Source organism: Ostrinia nubilalis, chromosome 21, assembly GCF_963855985.1.
Source record: "Ostrinia nubilalis chromosome 21, ilOstNubi1.1, whole genome shotgun sequence".
Classification (NCBI taxonomy): Eukaryota; Metazoa; Arthropoda; class Insecta; order Lepidoptera; family Crambidae; genus Ostrinia; species Ostrinia nubilalis.
This window is the reverse complement of record NC_087108.1, coordinates 11,630,306-11,651,186: the sequence shown is the minus strand read 5'-3', so window position 1 is coordinate 11,651,186 and position 20,881 is coordinate 11,630,306. Positions and strand designations below refer to the sequence as shown.

Here is a 20,881-nt window from a genome sequence, read left to right as displayed (position 1 = left end):
CTGTTTACTCGGCATCTGGGCTGGAGAACATGAACCCTTGTTTACAGATGCAGATGTAAATGGAGTTATAACTGGACAAATTTTACATGAAATGTTTAACAGAAATCAGTTAAAAGACACATACATGGAATACCAATAAGGTTGCGGAGGGAAAGCTACCTATTATAAACTAGCGGCCGCCCGCGACTTCGTTCGCGTGGACCTTGTTTTACCCCCGTTAGATATCATGTTGATAGATGGCGTTTCACGGCTTCCCCCGAATGAATATTTACGAACGTCATACAGTAGTTTGTCCAGCGCTGTAGATTTTAACCAATGACGATAGGTAGAGTTCGCTTTTTAGACACGTCTTATTTATTTATTGAAATTTATTTGTCACATATCGTCATAAGTTAGCCTATATGTTAATCTGGGTTATAAACAATAATACTATAAAGTTTCAACAAAATCCGTACAGTAATTTTTGCGTGAAAGAGTAACAAACATCCAGACATCATGACATCCAGACATCCGAACTTTCGCCTTTATAATATTATAGTAGGATAGGATATTCACAATCCAAACTAATATTTACTATTTAGCATTTACTTACAGTAAATATATTAGTTTGGTTTTCACAATCGAACGGGTGCGAATCGACCCCTTTGAGAACTAGTAATCGCATACTACTAGTTCAAAAAAGAGTCGATTCGCACGCGATTTTAATACTTCTAATACATCCGGGCGAAACGCCTACTAAAAAAAATTATTATTGAAAGGGGACGTTTCGCATATTCGTGCGAAGGAAAATCGTGCGAAACTACTACTAACCCAATAGGGGGTAATAGGATGTGTTGGTAAAATATGATCAGTTAAAAAAATAACACCTTATATAAAAACCGAAAAATTCTTATTCTTATATTATTCTAATTATGTAAGAGCATAATTATTAAAGTCGAAGTCAAAAATTCTTTATTTGTGTGGACCTATATTATTAACGAGAGATTACAAGGCGTCAAATATTTCAAGAAAAAAATAAAGCTAAATTTTGCTCTCATGGAGCCTTTACCTACTCTGACAAATCAAGACTTAAAGAAGAAACTAATAATAAAACTATTTAACTGTCCTGCAATGAAAAGCTTGATCGGGTACAACACCTCAAGTTATTTTAGAACTTGATTTCATTAAGGGACTCTGAATATCAAATCGCTTAGGTATCTAAAGTCAAACGATTCTGAAATGTCAAGTGGCATAAAGTTGGGACTAATAAATAACCCATTAAGATAGTAGCGCCCTCCTGTAAATGACATACCTGGAACGATAGAGTATTGGAAAACTAATAAAAATGCTTAGTCCTAAATGACTGACGGATATCGTAGAGACCTGAAAGTTGGAAGGTGTGTTCTTTGTATGACGTAGGCATCCGATTTTCCGAAATGGGGTCAAGAAATGAAGGGGGTGAAATAAGGGGGCAAAGTTTGTAAGGGACAGTGATTCTTTGGTTCAATCTACTTGAAATTTTGCTTAACAATTCCTTAATATTATAATTTATGACAAACGTGTAAAAGGGGTAGAAAGTTATTTTGGGAGTCTTACTGCTTTTGATTTAATTACTTTTTATTTTTACAAGTGTTTGAAAACTCCATGTCAGATTGCAATCAATGTCAAGTGAAATCTCAAATTGAAATGTCTCAATTTCAATGAGGAGGCTCTGCATTTATTCCTAGAATTCCCCTAACACCGTCAAATTACCCTTTCGAATTCAAGACAGTGCAGTTTCCCATCAAAATCTGCTTCGTAATGACTATAAACAAAGCTCAAAGTCAAACTCTAGCGACCTCTGCATAAACTCCCATGAGTGCTCAGAGCGGGTGCCTGCGGCAGGTAACCGCATGTGATGCTCATAGTGATTTTCAATACAGAGTCCCGTACATACGTTATACATAAATTATGGAAAGAAAACACCCAGACCAATACAAAAAAATATGTATGCAATTTTAGTATGATATTTTTATTTATTAATAAACAAAAAGACTGAACAAAATTGATGCGTGTACTGATTAATGTAATTAACCACATGCAAAGTTTCGTGAATTGCAACAACTATATTTTATTATCCAAGCTCTAAATAATCGGTAATAAGAGTAACTGATCATAAAATGTTTTTCCAATCGCTCAAGCTCCCGAGGACCTAACGATAGGTCGGGTGACGTAATCTTGAAAATTCCGGAGGGTCGGGTGACGCCACGCCTCTTTGAACCGTGTTTACTTTGGCAGTTATATTTTATATTTATTCGATTCTAAAATATATTCCCAAAAATTCTGAAAGTTGTTTTAATTTGTATCACTTGGATATGATTTGTATTAGAAAGTGCTGTGAGTGTGACGCTTGAACGGAAGGAAGTCAACCTAACCTAACCAACTGGTATTTCTATACTGTGTAGCCGCGAGAGCTCTTTGGCGCGCTGTCTTCGGCGAAGTATTGCGCGCGCAGATTTTGACAGCGCGAAATACCTACTTTAGCAGAAATACCAAGCCTTAAACGAATTTTCCGAATCAATTTAAGACCCATCAATGAGGGTTTTCGCGAATGAAAGATCCGCTAGATGGCGGGACGTGGATGTGGGGTTTGACTGCTGCGTGATTGGTGGATTTTGACATATCTGTCAATGTCATGTCAAAAATAACCAATCATGCAGCATTTGGACCTCGCGTCTACGCATTGCCATCTGGCGGATTTTTCATTCGCAAAAACCCTCATTGCAATAAACTGATTTGATTTGATTTGAAAATCATTAAGAATGTAATAACTTAAGCAAAGGTTATGAATGTAAGAAACATAGATACAACCCGATCGTGCTAACTGCGCATTTCGCTGGATGGAATGCGACTCTCCCTCGCACTCACTCACCCACACACCAGCCTCCCCGCATTCGCCCCGTATAGTTCCAAAATACTGAACTGTCCTATCCATGACATTGACAGTGGGGCGCCACCGTCAATACCGGATCGCTGGTTCCGATTTTTGCCATGTTGGAAACCATATAGTTGAACGATGGTAGCGCCCCCTGTCATTGTGTTTGGTGGGACAATTCAGCGTTGATCATCTATACCAGATGTGACGTCACGGCTGCCAGATGCGCAGCTAACTCGACCGGGTTATATTTACCTTCCTGTTACTCAAATGTCAAAGATTGGGATAGTTCTTGGTCGTTTACCAGAAAAGCATGGCAGAGAAATTGCCACAGGCCATCCGTGTTAAAATACCCACTTTAGCATCGTGGTACACGCAAGATGTGTGTGTATATTGATAAGAGTTTCGCTGTTGATTAGAACTCATAAAACTCATTTATTTTTGCAAATAGGCTTTTAAAAAGCACTTTTACACGTCCCAATATTAAGGCCGGGTAGCAGAGAAAGTGGCGAAAATGAGGTTTTCATTTTTCATTTTTGAGGTACTAAACAGTAAAATTAAAGGCTAAGATTTTTATTGGGCATAGTTGAGGATATTTTCTAGGGCTATTAACGGATGGAAACACGATTTGATGAAGTTGACTCGATAGAATATATTCCCAAAGTTACCTCTATTCGTTTTCTATTTATGGTTTTATTTTTAAAATAAGCGATTTGAGATTCTAAATCTTTTACTAAACTAAAGTTCAGAAATAACTTGAGGGCTTTTAACGGATGAAATTTTTATATTGCGTCTTATTTAGTTACTATGTTAAAAAATGTGGAAAAAATTGTCCATGACGGCTTGGACAATCTCAATCAGTCGCGCGGTGGCGCTTACGGAGGACGGACGCGTGTCAGTTTTTTGGCCGTGACAGTTAGCGATTTGTCAATATTTTTGACAATGATGACTTTGATGAGTCACAGTATAATAATATCAGTGTTACTGGAGAAAGCTTAAATTGTTCAAAATCAAAAATGTCGGCCAATAAAAAAAAAGTACTGTATTCTGACAGAATACGTCCGCCTTAGCATTTGTTACTATGACACCAAAGCTGTAGCACCACTGTGCGTCGTAGTATTTGAGATCAAAGTCAGTCGTTTCATATATTTTTAGAACTCAAATACCACGATGCACAGTGGTGCTACAGCTTTATTGCCATAGTAATAAATGCTAAGGCGGACGTATTCTATCAGAATACAGCACTTTTATTTTTTGGCCGGCACTTTTGATTTTGGACCAAAATGGATGATGTCCTTTTTGATAATTAAGAATTATCAATTTTGTCTACCTATTGAAATTTAAATCGTTCGCATCCCTTTAAACGAAGACTACTCATGATACATAGTACATTCCTCAAATATGAGACAAAACCAATGAGTTAAAATTACATTTTAATAGTACCTACATACAATCGTCTTACACTCATTAGAAGAGCACACTGACACAAATAAATAATTAAAAATACTGTCTAAGGTCTGTAGCTAAAGGTCTAAGCTGTAAGATAGAAGAATCTTCTAGCCAAAAAGATGGCAGATGCAGCAGATGTCAACGGATTTAAAACTGGAGTTCATATGACTCCTTGTAGACTTGAGTGTCTAGAGCGTCCCTTCCTCCACCATGCGTAAGAATTTTCAAAAAAATACTGTCTAAGGTCTGTAGCTAAAGGTCTACGCTGCAAGATGGAAGAATCTTCTACCCAAAAATATGGCAGATGCAGCAGATGTCAACGGATTTAAAACTGGAGTTGATGTGACTCCTTGTAGACTTGAGTGTCTAGAGCGTCCCTTCCTCCACCATGCGAAAGAATTTTCACAAAAATACTGTCTATGGTCTGTAGCTAAAGGTCTAAGCAGTAAGATAGAAGAATCTTATAGCCAAAAACATGGCAGATGCAGCAGATATCAACGGATTTAAAACTGGAGTTCATGTGTATCCTTGTAGTTTTGAGTCTCTAGAGCAGTGCTTCTTAACCTTTAAGTCATGAGGGACCATTTTACCAAATTTCTGTCTTGTCAGGGACCACCTCATAATCGGTCAAAACCAGTTTGACTGCAAAAATCAGTTAAGTGGTTTTGACCAAGGTGTGCAAGTGCACATCGTGGACCACTTGGAATGCCTCCAGGGACCACCAGTGGTCCGCGGACCACCGGTTAAGAACCACTGCTCTAGAGCGTCCCTTCCTCCACCATGCGTAAGAATGTTTAAAAAATACTGTCTAAGGTCTGTAGCTAAAGGTCTAAGCTGCAAGATAAAAGAATCTTCTAGACAATAACTTTAAAACTATAATTTGAACGAATTTTGCTATTAGTGGACAAATTTCTGCTCACGATCTGCTATACTCTCGACTCTCTAAAGCACAACATTTATAAAAATTTTGCTGCGGTAATGCACTCCAGGTAACAGTGTGTGATGCTCATTGCTCATAGTGATTTTCGATACAGAGCCCCGTACATACGTTATACATAAATTATGGAAAGAAAACACCCAGACCAATACAAACAAATATGTATGTGTCATAGTCAAAGGTCGATATGCAGTCTCTTCGCGGAATGACTGGTCTATCCTAGGTTTGACCAAAGCCTTCGGGCCAACCACGAAGTGAATTCTTATTTCGGCCTTTGAGTACTAAGTCAAACCTAGAAGTGCCTAAACTGTTCAGTCAAACGTCGAAACTAAAATAATCTGTTTCGGGCTTTGCCTAGTCAATCCTAGAAACGACTGGCAGACTCGGTCAAAAGTAGACGCAGCGTTACAGAGGCCGGCAGCAATTATAGAAAACCGACCAAGTTCGAATCGGATTCACGTACGAAGGGTTCCGTACGACTCTTTTATTGTTATATGGCGAATGGGGATGATTTTTAAAGTGACTAGAAAACTAAATATTTTGGGAAAGGCATGAGATACAGCCTGGTGACAGACAAACAGCGAAGTCATAGTAATAAGGTTCCGTTTTTACCCTTAATCCTTTAAGGTACAGAACCCTAAAAATAATAATTTCAAGATCGGTTTAGAAACACTGATAAACTACCACAGTAAACAAGTTTAGTTATTCGTACTCGTACCTTCACCTAAAGAGAGAACCGGTCGGTAAAGTCTATGTAATAAGTTCAAAATGAAGTGTAGTTTAGTTTAAAGTCTTAACTGAGGTTTGACTAGTCAAACCCCGATTTCATTAAATTCAGTTTCGACGTTTGACTGACCAAATTAGTCTCTCCTAGGTTTGACTAACATTCTTTAGTCAAAGGCCGAAATGTTTGGGCTTTGACTAAGACTTCTAGTCAGACCTGAGGATTGACTAGTCAAACCTAGGAGCGCCTGAGCTTCGAGGTTTGACTATAACATATGCAATTTTAGTATGATATTTTTATTTATTAATAAACAAAAAGACTGAACAAAATTGATGCGTGTACTGATTAATGTAATTAACCACATGCAAAGCTTTGTGAATTGCAACAACTATAATTTATTATCCAAGCTTTAAATAATCGCTACTACGAGTAACTGATCATAAAATGTTTTTCCAATCGCTCAAGCTCCCGAGGATCTACCGATAGGTCGGGTGACGTAATCTTGAAATTCTTTTAGCCGGCGCGGAACTTCCGGAAGGTCGGGTGACGCCACGCCTCTTTGAACCGTGTTTACTTTGGCAGTTATCCCAACTAATATTATAAATGCGAAAGTAACTCTGTCTGTCTGTCTGTCTGTTACGCTTTCCCGCTTAAACCTCGCAACCGATTTTGATGAAATTTGGCATAGAGATAGTTTGAGTCCCGGGAAAGAACATAGGATAGTTTTTATCCCGGTTTTTGAAACAGGGACGCGCGCGATAAAGTTTTTCTGTGACAGACAAAATTCCACGCGGGCGAAGCCGCGGGCGGAAAGCTAGTATTCTATATATTTATTCGATTCTAAAATATATTCCCAAAAATTTTGAAAGTTGTTTTAATTTGTATCACTTGGATATGATTTGTATTAGAAAGTGCTGTGAGTGTGATGCTTGAACGGAAGGAAGTCAACCTAACCTAACCAACTGCGTATTTCTAAACTGCGTATTTCTATACTGTGTAGCCGCGAGAGCTCTTTGGCGCGCTGTCTTCGGCGAAGTATTGCGCGCGCAGATTTTGACAGCGCGAAATACCTACTTTAGCAGAAATACCAAGCCTTAACCCTACCACTGCTTCGGGACAATAAATGGGCCAGTGCTGAGAAGAAGCAGTGCAAGAAACTCAGTCACTATTGTATTGATTCGCGGCGAACTTATACTATCAACCTCGACCTCTATCATGTTGAGATCTTTTTAACAAAACCAAAAACTGTAACTTCTTAAAAACATTGCAAATTCAAAAACCCCAAAAAAATCTGTCAGTGTCTGTTTGTGAAAGCTGAATCATATTGTGGAATTTGTATTTAATTTATTTTAGTTGATAATAGAATTTGTAGATTTTAGCCAAGATGCCGCAACAGGTGGAACAGAAGACCGTGGACCCTGAAGCAGAGCTCAGCAATGTTCAAAGAACAGTAAGTCAGCAATGTTCTAAAATACTTAGGAATGTAATGTTTATGCACTACGCTGCCGAAAATGCCCTGAAAGCACGATTAGAACCGGCTAGGAATCATCGGGAAGGGTTTATTATTCATAACTTGATGATACAGGTGATGATGAATAATATCTTCATCACACATTAAACCGATCAATGGGAACCAGGTTCGATTCCTGATTCTGATTCAACTTAAAAATCGTTTTTTCAAATGCGTCCGAGTGAGTGAGCTGGAAGACATGACAAGCTTAATAGGTGTTACTGTAACTATCACCCTTCTAGTTTTTACGAGGAAAAGCCAGCATAAATAATCCTTGCAATCCAGCCAAATCCTTTTCCCATGTCAATCTAATAATAAAAATCTTCAGTGGGTAAGCGCAAAAAGTAACGTAAGTGCGCCTATTAACGACCCCCCAAAATTTGTAGTCTATTACCGCCCTATTTTTCTTTCTTTCATGAAAGACATAATAACAGGTTCCAGAAAACACGTTACCTAAAAAATATCTAGATATGTTTATTGACTATCACAACGATTAAAGTTTGTGTTCGTAAATAACCAGTAAACTGAGTTATTTGACATTAAATGGGACGCGCCTGCAACGGGCGCATTTTTCATACTGACGCGCTCCCAGCTACTTAAGGTGCACCTTGTTATTAATTAGCAATTTTAACACATTTAAAATGAGTATACCAACACGTTTTTGCATAACAATATTAATTCGTACTTTAGTTTCCTTAATAAAACTTCAATATAGCCCTCTCGCTGTATTTTTGTCGCTTAAATACAATTTTAAATAAGGGCGGTAATAGAAACACTTTTAATAATTTGGTTCCTAATAACGACCCATGGCGTTGTTAGAATTTTGATAACGTTTTTTATTTTAGTATTTATATCTTTAATTACGCATTTAACCTCCATTTTGTTATCTTTATCGATTCATAAGAATATTTCACATAATTAAATCAATTAACGCCATATGTTAACTGTCATAGGTTTGGCATAAAACTGCAATGAACATTAAAGAATATCTCTAATAATGTATGACAATAGATTTTATAAAAACCTGTTAAATTCTAATTAGTACCTATTTGATATAAAATAAAACCTAATAAAAATGTCACTTCACTGATCACGTCTTCATTAAAGTAGATATTTTAGCTGGTTACTGTTTTTTTTTACGGTCGCTAATAGAATAAAGTAATATTCATACTTAATTCTATTACCGCCTCATAACTATAACGCCACCTGCGAAGACTTATAAGCCTTTATTTTGTATATAACTAACATTTATGACATAACACCAAACCAATCATGCGTTATCACAACTACTATGTAACTTTTTAGGATCTTTTGAATAATAAAAAAATAATTTAAAATAATTATACAGACAGTGTCCAATTGTTCATAGTTTAAATTAAAATACACAATTAAAATCAATCAAAAACTAATTAAAAATTATAGTCAAATTAAAAATAGAAATAAAATATTAAATGAAAATTAAATTTTATTAAAACTCAAATACAGTTTAAATAATGACCCCCACTACTCACTAGAACACCGGGTACCGCGTAATCAAGTATAATAGAGGAATTTATTATTTTACTATTTCTGCTTGATTATTTATTTATTTTCGAGAAGCGTGCCTTTTCTCTTTTAATAATTAAAAAAAAAATAACTTGAAAAAAAAAACAAATTTAACTAAAACTATAAGCAAAACAAATTCAACTTGAAAAAATCAAGTGGTTCCCGAGCCGCTGAGTGGGAATCGAACCCGTGCCTCTTGGAATATACCCAATTGAAGAGCAATATTCTTAGCGGTCGGTAATAGAAACAGAAAAAACGTTAATAGAAACACACCTCGTCTATAGGTCGGTAATAGAAACAACTGCTTTTTCAGATTAAATTGCTATTTATTAATTATTGTGTGATTGTATACTCATTGTTACTACTTGAATTCAAAGATTACTTCATCATTGTTATAAATAAATTAAAGTGTCTTTTCTATCACCACGTCTTATATCTAATTTTCTAACGTTTATCCGAAGACAGCTTAAACTGGCGGTAATAGGCGCATTTACGTTAGTTCGCTTTATTAAGCTACTCACATTTACAAAATACTAAGTAGGTAATTCAAAGCTTCATTTTTTTGCATGCCAAAAAATTTAACACCTGTAAAACCTGTAACATCTACTTGTAATACCCATGTTTGCAAATTAAATAGATTTGATTCGATTTAATTTAGCCGCCCTCATCAATTTTTAATTAATTACCCACCATTACACCCACTATACCCCACCCTTCTACCCCCCAGTTCCAAAAGATGGCGCCGATGTGCAGCGTGGAGAAACGCGCGGGCGGCGTGCCGCAGCTGGCGCCGCAGGAGAAACAGCTCGGTATACTGGCCAACGAGCTGCGGGAGACCTTGCTGTGCATCAATGTGAGTAGACTGACATTATGTAACTAGTAGGTAATTCTAATTTCGAAACCACTTTACATAACGAAACTTAACTACTTATGTGGTAGGTCCTTACTTGCAACCATAAAACGCCCTGGCGATTTCGGAATCACAACTGTCAGTCATATCTTGAACGTTGCAACGTAAAAACCCTAAAAACCAGCCCTTGCACAACGCGTTGTGCAAGGGCTGGTTTTTAGGGTTCCATTCCATGCATGTTTTGCAAATAATAAATCCTTAGACAAAGATAAGATTGGTTAGCAACCCGGAAGTAGTTACATGTTTTAGGTACCTATTAATAATTATAGTGTACTTACACACTGCTTCCCCAGACAGCCCGTCTAGGCAGCGCAGCGTGGGAAGTGGTGTAGGTCAAATATTCAATTTACGTTGGCTACTTAACGTTGGGTTCTTTTTTCGTTATTTGGTAAGGTCTTCGTAATGAATAGCTACTTAAATATTTTGCCAACAACCACAATCAACTCCTCATCTACTTAGCTATCAAACTACTTCTTCCCACTCACAGCTAGCCAAGAAAGGCCAGCACGCTCTCCGAGACAACATGATGAAGAGTGGCACTCGGAAGTCCATCGTGGAGTACGAGCATCTGGAAGGAGAGCTGAGAGATGAGCGTGCACAGCAAGCTGAACTGGACTGCCTGAACTATTTAGCACAGAAGCAACTGGTGGAACTGCTGAAGAAAGTGCCCACGGAAGCTGATGTGAGTTCTTTTTACTTCTTTACTTATGGACATTGTGGCATTAAGGTATCTGGCACAGAAGCAGCTGTTGGAACTTCTGAAGAAAGTGCCAACGGGAGCTGATGTGAGTTTTAACACGTCCTGCTACAGGGCTTGTCCCACCCCAACTGTGGAATGACTCATGGTCCCCTTCCTTCCAGTGCGAATGGGCAGTGCGAATGGGTGGATCTAAGACAAATAATCCACCGATTGGTTGGTTAGTTACTGTCAACTTGCCTTAAGACTAGGCCTTACGACTAATACGGATGTTTTACGTATCTTCCGAAGCACGGTCTTAACCCTTAACTGGTATCGTGGGGGCCGCGCGGCCCCCACGCATGACGTTTTCTTTGATTTCAAAGAAGCTACGCATCGTGGGCAGCCAAAATTTTTGGTATTCTCATATCGGCGCTACTCGCGTCTGGTGTAGGCGTTTCAGCACTGCATCATTCACCAGGACGAAGATATGCACGTGTTGGGGTCCGCGCGGCCCCCACAATACCAGTTACGTTAGTTTTTTTTTTTATGGCAATTTTTATTTGATTTTTGTTATTTTGCAGTATTGATGGCTTATAAGTGATAAAACAATAGAAGATACCTAAAACAAAGTTTTTGATTCCAAATTAGTGATTAGTAGCATGTAAGAAGAAAGATATAGTGATAAAAAAATTATAGGCCACTGTGAAGACCCAATAACCAATATTCGGTCGATAATGAGCATATTGAACCTGATTTTCAAGTTTTTTCTTCGGAGAGTGAAAATGAAGATGTTGTAGGACCTAGTCAATCCAGCTACTATAAAAATATAAATACAAGTGGTCTGAAAATCCACCAGGACCTGCTAATGTTTGCCAACATAATATTTATGTTTTTATTTTTATAAAATGCTTATTATTTTTATGAAACATTACATTAAAACGTTATTTATTATTAAGGTCACATTATTATGGATTAATTAAAATAATAATAATTTTGTTTATAACTTTCTAAACGATAGGTTTCATAGATATTTGTAACGTTAAAAAAATATTACGTAAAAAGTAGTTACTATTATGTAATGTCTTGAAGTATATAAGTAAGAAGATTTAATACAATAAAAACTAAATTATTACATAGAACAAGCCTGATATTTATCATTTATGAGCATTTATTCAAGTATATAGGTAAAACATGCTTGCTAGAAGCAAACGTAGTATGGGGTCCGCGCGGCCCCCACGATACCAGTTACGTATGTCCAATTTACGATACCAGTTAAGGGTTAATTTGATCGACACCAAAGTTTACACCGCCTCGACTTAGGTGAAAAAGGAACTAATGTTCCTCTTGGGCAGTCTTCATAAGGTGAGATTATTCTAATCCATTATCTAAAAATATGATATAACCACAGGAGCTGGCCATGATCGAGAACGCCAACAACCGTCTCCGGCGCATGGAGAACCGCCTGGACCTGGCCACCAAGAGGTTCTGCGTCGTCAACTCGGACAACAAACGCGTCAGGGAGGAGATACACAGGCTGCTTGTAGAAAGGTAACATCTAAAAAACTTAAGTAGGTAGGATAGATCGTTTCATCCACGAAGACGCGCTTCGCCAATTTTTTTTCGAGGGAAGCGCGGGGTGTGGTGAGTTTCATCCGACCAATCCGAGCGTTATTATTGTAATTTGCGTGTGCACTCATGGATATTTAACGTGTACCGATAACACTCAAACATTAGCGGAAGAATGATGGGGTGCGTCTTCGTGGATGAAACGACCTATACGTTGGCTAACACTTGAGTATTCTCCTAGTTTTGAAATGCGCCCAGTTTTACTTTTCTACTAAATAAAGGCATAACTATTTAACTGCAACTTCACCCTAACTTGAGAATGAATCTAAAAGACTGGGCTTGGTCATTATTTATTTATTTATTGCGGTATACCAACAACATTACATACATTACGTTGGAAGCGGCATACGTGCAGGTGTGTTCAAACCTTTTGAAGATTGCATGGCGTTATAATTATGTACAAACCATTACAGGAACGACTTCAACATCCAATGGAACCGCACCATCGGCAAGCTGGTGAAAGGCAAGGAATACCTGATGGATATCTTCGAGATTGCTGCCGTCGCCTTCGGGGACCGCGACGAGTGCTGCAGGATGCTGGAAGCGCTGAAATGGAAAGGATTATACCAGCTCAATAGGGATATATCGGTACTATTTTCTTGATATTTGTTGTCATAATTGAGCCTTGAGTTCTGTCCATTGGTTTGTGAGACATAGCCTTGAATATTATGGCCAACTACATAATCAACTACTGAACCAGTAAATTTCGTGTTTTATTTTATACAGGTACATCGTCGATGTTGACAGATTCATTAAACCATATATCTACTTTAAAATGCCATGTTATTCAGGCAGATTATAATGAGTTTTAAATAAAATGAGATTATAATGAGACACCACTCCTACTCTTGCTGTGAAAATTCATCATTTCAAATTCTACCCGGCCGGGAATCGAACCCGGGACCTCTCGGCATAGTAGTCCGTTCTGAACCACTACACCAAACGGCCAAATGCGAACAAAGCCTTCTAAACCCTAATGGTCATTATGGGGGTGTCAAATGCCAAATCATCCATTTCCTCTGGTAGGTAAATTAGACATAGTCGTGCTCCTGAAGACTATAGCTGATGACCTTAATATTACAGGAGATGCAATCCTACGAGGGGGAGTTGAACCACCTCGCCAAGTTGGAGGAGTTCCTCCGAGTGAAGGGTTCCCGCAGGATCTGCGAGGCTGATGAGAAGGAGGAGATCAAGCGTCTGGAGGAAATCCAGCGGTGCGAGCAGGAGATCGCGAGGCATGACGCGCTGCTGGAAGAAATATTCGTGAGTATAGATTTTTTATAGCCTTTTTCAGTTAAACCGAGCTAGGGCAATTTGCAATACGAAGTTCTTATTTTTTTTTAGGCAAATAAGTACATCGATGACCTAATAAAAATTGCAAGATGCGCCTGGATGTCTTTCTCTAGAAATCTTTGGGAGAGGTCTTTCTCTTGCAGTAGAACTATTTCGAATGAGAAAGATAGAAATACCCGGTTTTTTTTTCATACTGAAAAGTGGAAAAAAGCCAAAACTGTTGTCACATGTAATAAATGTGTCCTTAATGTCTTTGACTTATTTACAACGCGTCATCTCCGGATCATCATCATTATAATTTCTCCTCCAGGCCTGTTCTAATAACCAAAACCATGAAAACCATCTCTGGATATGAACTGATAGGTATTATTAGATCCTGTTTGTACATACCACATGAAGCAATAAAGATTTAAGTATTAAATGATTATCATGATAAATTAAAATCATTCTAAAGCTAGACAATGGCGTCTCTCAAGGATTTCAATTACAGCCGATCCTGTACTATGCACATCCAGGTACTCCGATACATTACGTACTTTATTGCAACTGCTTCACACCTATTCCAGGAATACGCCGGCACAGACCGAGTGGCCAGCATCATCAACCGGTTCAAGATCGTGGAGATCGAGAACTTCTCCACCTTCGTGCTGCTGTGTGAGGTGCTCCAGGAGTCCATCATCATGCGCCGCGAGCTCGAGATACTGCGACAGAGGATCAGTTAGTAGACATCTAGACATTGACCTTTTAGGGTACTCCTTGATGAATAGATCTGTTTTCTGCCAGTCGGCTTGTGACCACGACTGCAGCATCGCAGCCGAAACGTCAAGCCGTGAGTAGGTACATAATGTAACTCATTAATAAACGTCGCGTTAAGACCAGTGTCTTACTAACATCTGCCTTATGTAACAGTATGTCAAGTATACCCTAGTGGACGTTGACCCTTTGTGGCACTCTTTGACGAATAGTGATCCTGGTATGTACCTACCCCCCACTAAAACCTCCGCGTATGCATGCCTTAGTCGCCCAAGCAACTTGCACCAGTCAATTTTGAGATACATGCTCAGGGTTGCGTCTAATAGAAAGGCAAGATGGCAAGAGCAATGTTATTATGCGTTACTTTGTCTATAGGCACAGTTTAACAAATAGACTGGTCCCCGATTCCCAGCACCAGCGGATATGTTGTCCCGAAGTAGTTAGTTAGTGGTCGGGCAAGCTATATTTCGGACGTGACCGGGGTGGTTGACACTTGATGTGTTCCATCCACCCCGTTGAACGCGAAGACTATGACAACCGGGGTCGTTGAAACACTTTTTCCCGTCCACCCCGTTGACGGGGCAGATCCACCGGGGCCGTTGGGACTAAGTAACCCGTTAAAAGGGCCCTAAAAATCTAACATTTCCTGTTTTATTGAAGCGGAGCGTAGGAGGAGCGTGATTTGTTACTTCAAACGCTGCAAGACCTAATAACTCTGTTAAAATTACGTCACATATCACACCCCTCCTAGTGAGAGGCTCCCACACAGCAATCTTCTCAGAAATAAAGAATCTGATTTGAAAAAAGTTTCTTCTAACATCTCACAGTGGACCAACGCGACATCAACGAAGCGCGCGAGGAGAAGCAAGACAAGCGCCTGGCCGCGCTCACCTTAGAGCTGGGCGAGCGGCGCGCGCGCACGCAGCACATGCAGGACTTAAACAACCAGGCTGACGCCACTATAGGAAGAGTGCTGAAGGGCATTGACGACCTCGTCAGGTGATTAACTATACGGGTATTGCTGAACTCGTCAGGTAACCTAAGCACATGCAAGACCTCAACAACCAGGCTGACGCCACTATAGGAAGAGTGCTGAAGGGCATTGACGACCTCGTCAGGTAACTGTTAGGGTGTTGACGACCTCGTCAGGTAACCATTAGGGCATTGATGACCTCGTCAGGTAACTAATAAGGCGTTGACGACCTCGTCAGGAAACTGTTAGGGCGATGACGATCTTGTCAGGTAACTATTAGGGTGTTGACGACCTCGTCAGGTAGCTATTAGGGAGATGGTGACCTCGTCAGGTAACTATTAGGACGTTGACGACCTCGTCAGGTACAAGATCAGTACGACATCAACGAAGAGAATCAAGACAAGCGCCTGGCCGCGCTCACCTTAGAGCTAGGCGAGCGGCGCGCGCGGACGCAGCACATGCAGGACCTCAACAACCAGGCCGACGCCACCATAGGCAGGGTGCTCAAGGGCATTGACGACCTTGTCAGGTACCAAGCCAGTTTGGAGTCTGATAAGTCATACCAAAACATTAATACATGAAATGACGCAAGTATACTATGCGGAAAATTGATCGAGACATCTTCGTCTCGGTCAAATTCTCATATTATAGTGTACTTGCGCCAAAAGTAGTCAGGCACGAAACAGTGATTAAAAACCGCTAAGACCAAGACAGGATACCTACTTACTCTAAGAAAAACCGCAATCTTTTTTGTATGTGTCAAACGTAGATGGTCATGGACATGGTCAATGGTCATGGTATGATACCTAGAGTTTATTGAGCACTGTTTTTCATACTGGTTTGCTGCCTTGACTTAAGTATCTTAAGTAGTGTTAAATAGTTCAGTTGTTAACGCCCAAAAGATTAAAGAAGACAAATAATTTCATATTTTTTGGAGGTTTTGAAAAATCAAATGCTACAAGTCATTTGATTTTGCACTAATTTCACTGTTCAGGCTTGCAAAATGTGACTGCAACCCGCTGCTGTCCCTCCTCGGGAACCACAAGGAGGTCACCAAGTGGAACGTGCCCAAGTTCCTCAGGCTCCTGGAGACAGAGGTCAAGAGCCTGATTGAAGTAGCATACGGAGCTGTCAAGGTAAGCATGATCAATGATATTTTAAATGATAAAATATTTGCTTTTATTACCATGAACTTTCAAAGAAAACTATATGAACTACCTATGTTCTAGTCTTCTAGATCACCAATGATAATAACATTAATAAGACACCATTTTAGTTATCACTTTAGTTATACCCAGTCATCCCAAAAGCTAGCGTTATCCACAAGTGGCAAATAGAACACCTCAGGATTTTAGTGGATTCGAGCCCTACTAACTTCCGCGCGCACGCGACTGGCCGTTTTCCTAGAACAAAGAAGGTTTAAACTAAAGCTTCAAATTAGCAGGTAGCTTTCTTCTATTTCTCTGTCATTATCTCCTTCAATATGCAGCCTCCAGCGCCAACGCCCAAGGCCCGCAAAGGACCCGCCGGCCCGGCCCCAACGAAGCTGGTGGCTGATCCGTACGTGGAACCGCTGCGGCCCAACAGGATCGAGAAACTGGTTCCGTACCAGCCTTGCGCTTAGTAAGTCCTGGGACTTCTTTATTTAGCCTGCAAGCAGCACAGTCTCCCACTGTTTTCTTTTAGCTACTGTCACCTATAAGCAGCTGCACATATTCCTACACAGACAACTTTATACAAGGCCCTAGAACAACAAGTGGCAATTTTTGTGATTGCTCCGAATATCGAATCCCTTCACAGAACGAAGTAGGTAACACCCTTAGAACACCATACAAAAAAACGCCAGAGCGAAGGCCTTTCGAAATTACAATTTCCTGTCACGTTTTACCATGGGAGACAGGTTGTTTCGATTAATACCTACTGGCCCCCTAGACAAAACGCACTTTTTGATCGAATCGAAAATCGAATCCGTCAAAACTCCATACAAAAAAGGGGCTTTTCGATCACTTTTCGACTGGTTTGCGATTATAATTTGCACTTTGTCTAGACCCACTGTTATGCTGCAACTTTATAAATCGCTCTACCAGTTCATGACATTACTTAGTTACATTATTATTTTATTCTTTTTCCAGTTGCGTTGAAGACTACATCATGAACCTTGTGTTCGAGACGCCGGCAGTTCCAGCCGACAAGGAATACGTGGAGGGCATCTTCCGCCTCGAGGACGTCAACACCAAGTTTGGAATATACACGCTGACTATCCCAGCGTAAGTAGCGTTTCAAAATACGCCCACGGCTGGACAAAGGCCTTTACCATGGATTCCCACAATGACCGGTCCAGCGCTGCCCGAATCCAGGTGCTTCCGCGCTACGTCTTCCGAATTTTTGGTTCATGGTCGCTACTCGATGAACTGGCACTCATTATTATACTATGGCACCTTTTTTTAACAAAACAGCTGAATAACACTTACGTTGTTATTTTTTCAGTAAACGACACCCATATCGTGGCGGGAAGAAGGACTAACCTGAAGACTGATAAAAATGTGAACGGATTATTTAGTAAATTAATTTTTATTGTGTACTTGTTTCTTTGTTGTTGTGATAAATAAAAATATTTGAACTTTTATTAAATTTTTGTTCTATTTTAAGCTATTTGTGTAACCCAGAATCAAGATTTCATTGTGTCGTTAAATGCCTCAAGCATGAATTTAAAAAATATATGTGAAAGCCGCATCAAAATCATTCATTATTTGGGCATAACCACGGGCATAACTAAGTTGATGTTAACATGGTGTTTTTTTTCCAACAAACTATTTTTGGGCGGGAAATAGGCCATCTCCATATAAACGACATAGATACTCGAAGCCGTTCACCATTATCGGATAACAATTATAGAAATAACGTTATCGTTATTAGTGCCGGTATTATTAGTAGTTTTTTAGGTTTTTTAAATGGCAACATTAATGTCAATCTCAGGGTTGTCACTATCACAATTTACCCTAAAACTCGGGTGAAAATTTATAAAGGTAATCACTTCTATTTCTATTTCATCATACACGTCATCATAAAATGTTGATTCGAACTCGTGTGAAATGGAAAAAAAAAACTTCTTAAAGATTATTTCAGCTTTAAGATCATTTTCAATTTCAGATATTTATATATTTTTTAGGAAATGCATCATAATACTTGGTTTAATATCAAGACAATAATTATCATGATTTTTATGTTAAAAATATAGTGTTAAATCATAATTTTAATACAGAAATTACTTACAATATGATAAATCTGTTTTGTTGAGTGATAAAAAAACAGAATTATTTACTTCAACGCTGTGGTAAGTGGTATTTTTTACTTTAGAGCTGGGCACACTGATGATGTGTTTCCCTTGTTTGTGTGTGTAAGTTATGTCTCCGCCATTGAAATTCATTTTAGCCGAGAATTGAAATAGGTTGTACCTTTCATAAATCGGCAAATATCTTCACAATCTTCCTTCTTTTACTTATTCTATTTAGTCATATTCCGTGCACAAACATTATATCCAATGGCAGACAGAGATACAGATGAGTTGAACATCGATAACGTAATAAAAAAATTACTAAAAGGTAAATGTTGATAAATTCCGATGTAAACTGAAATATTTGTGTTTTTTGTGAAATATAGTGATATGTGTTTATTTGGTGAAAAATAGTGCGAATACTCAGTGAAAACTTGGTGTTTTTGATTGTGTCGGTGTCATGTTTTTATTTGGTTGTTTTCAGTACGGGGCGAGAAGCCTGGTATGAATGTTCAGTTAACAGAAATTGAGATCAAAGGTTTATGCTTAAAATCTCGGGAAATATTCTTGTCGCAACCGATATTACTTGAGTTGGAGGCTCCTCTAAAAATATGCGGTAAGTGAACGAACCAGTATACTTCAAATTAACGCTGCATTTCCTGTCCACTTTCGAAATATGAAATCGTCATCTTTCCCTTCGCATTGGTGTCGCACAACGTACGTTACGGTTTTTGAAAATTCACCTCGAGAAGGAGGGTATCTGAGAACGCATTTTAAAACTGCTAGGCTAGGTTTGTCATGCATTTTTTGTAGAAGTATTTTACAAAATGTTTTGTTTGTGTATCATTCCATTTTTTAAAACAAAAGCTTACTGAAATAATAAATAAATAAGCTGTGTGGTCTAGCAGTATTCAGTCAACTGTGTATCTCATGTTGTCATAGCATGAATCATTGTTTTTTTACTTTCTTGACATATCTCAAACCCTATCTTGCATTCATTATCAGCACCTACTTATTTGATTAACAACTTTTTACACAGTAAAAAATACCGACTAAATTATAATGATAAATTATAATATCTGATTTTGTGTATAGTATTGTCAATGAATCATGATTATGATCATTGGTGTAATAAGGAATTTATTGAATAAAACATGTGTCTTTATTCCTATATCAGTTATACATTTTATGACTTTTAAAATGATTTTTCACCAACAAAACAAATAAGTAAACAACATAAATCTATAAGAAACTGATTATTCCTCCATTTTTTTATAATCTCCATGAAGCCAGTTTAACAGTAGTCAGGAAGTAACTCATTCCTAACTATGAACAAGAAAACTTATAAATCAATGCTACCATACAGGCATATAGAATGTACAAAACAATGCTGTTTTAATGACTATTGTATTGCAAAGGAAATAAGGAAACTACTTCCCTAATAAACATTTCATTGTCTCAAATGGAGATGGCATAGGCATCGTAAACCTTGAGAGAAATGTAATGCATCAGATGCTTTGTATTTTCTGTACAATTTCATACCTGGGTGCTATTTTTCTTGTTATTATGTTCGTTGAGCTATTTAGCATTTATACTGCAGTAGATCTAGTAGAAAATCTTAAATGATAATTTATTATTGTCAAGGAATACAAATACATATAACAACTTTAATTCGTTTGTTTATTGAAAATCTTGTTTATTTAAGAAATTGTTTACGTCATAATATCTTCACTCCGCAGGTGACATCCATGGACAATACTACGACTTACTAAGGCTGTTCGAATATGGAGGCTTCCCTCCGGAATCCAACTACCTCTTCCTCGGAGATTACGTAGACCGTGGCAAACAGTCGTTGGAGACTATATGTCTGCTACTTGCGTACAAGATCAAATACCCAGAGAACTTCTTCTTATTACGGGGCAACCACGAGTGTGCTAGCATTAACAGAATTTATGGGTAAGTCAATCTTATTTTTTTATTATACTTTAGAAGGACAATAATGTTGATATCATAATCTATGTGTATCAAAGTAAAGTAAAGACCTAGACACATTTTGCACTAAAGTCAATTTATGTTTTATTAGATTTACATAATTTAGTTAGGTATCCTGCTTATCAGTAAACTATGATTTGATAAACATATTGATTATAAAGTATAAAAATTTGTATCACCAATAATACCTCTTTTATAGTATTTAAGGCCTATAAAGAAGTACTTTAAATGTCCAAATCTATCAGGCTTACCATAGAGTGAATTAAGAGTCTATTTGAGTCAAAAATATGTACAGATGCCAGCACATCAATTTAAACGTTGCA

General features: G+C 38.4%; 2 protein-coding genes across 2 annotated transcripts in view; both read left to right on the top strand.

Moving 5' to 3' along the window:
• The first annotated feature begins 7,294 nt into the window (after nucleotides 1–7,294).
• LOC135082494 (uncharacterized) lies at nucleotides 7,295–17,912 on the top strand. Its single transcript, XM_063977290.1, has 13 exons — nucleotides 7,295–7,453; nucleotides 9,786–9,911; nucleotides 10,456–10,650; nucleotides 12,056–12,195; nucleotides 12,687–12,861; nucleotides 13,357–13,536; nucleotides 14,133–14,283; nucleotides 15,147–15,313; nucleotides 15,655–15,821; nucleotides 16,287–16,428; nucleotides 16,782–16,915; nucleotides 17,425–17,559; nucleotides 17,780–17,912. The coding sequence occupies exons 1-13, from the start codon at nucleotides 7,388–7,390 to the stop codon at nucleotides 17,814–17,816; spliced, it is 1,815 nt and encodes a 604-aa protein (XP_063833360.1). The 5' UTR covers nucleotides 7,295–7,387; the 3' UTR covers nucleotides 17,817–17,912.
• Nucleotides 17,913–18,649: 737 nt separating this feature from the next.
• Nucleotides 18,650–20,881, top strand: part of LOC135082523 (serine/threonine-protein phosphatase alpha-2 isoform) — a 62,094-nt gene continuing 59,862 nt past the window's right edge. Inside the window, exons 1-3 of the mRNA XM_063977323.1 lie at nucleotides 18,650–18,894; nucleotides 19,051–19,182; nucleotides 20,306–20,522. Coding sequence (XP_063833393.1) covers nucleotides 18,834–18,894; nucleotides 19,051–19,182; nucleotides 20,306–20,522 — 410 coding nt within the window. The 5' untranslated portion in view covers nucleotides 18,650–18,833. The remainder of the gene's footprint in view (nucleotides 18,895–19,050; nucleotides 19,183–20,305; nucleotides 20,523–20,881) is intronic.

Bases quoted from the DNA above. Each gene is read 5' to 3' on its own strand.
- LOC135082494 (XM_063977290.1), top strand. From the start codon at position 7,388: ATGCCGCAACAGGTGGAACAGAAGACCGTGGACCCTGAAGCAGAGCTC. The intron at 10,651-12,055 runs GTGAGTTCTTTT...ATATAACCACAG, and splicing joins AAGTGCCCACGGAAGCTGAT to GAGCTGGCCATGATCGAGAA. The intron at 12,862-13,356 runs GTACTATTTTCT...TTAATATTACAG, and splicing joins AGCTCAATAGGGATATATCG to GAGATGCAATCCTACGAGGG.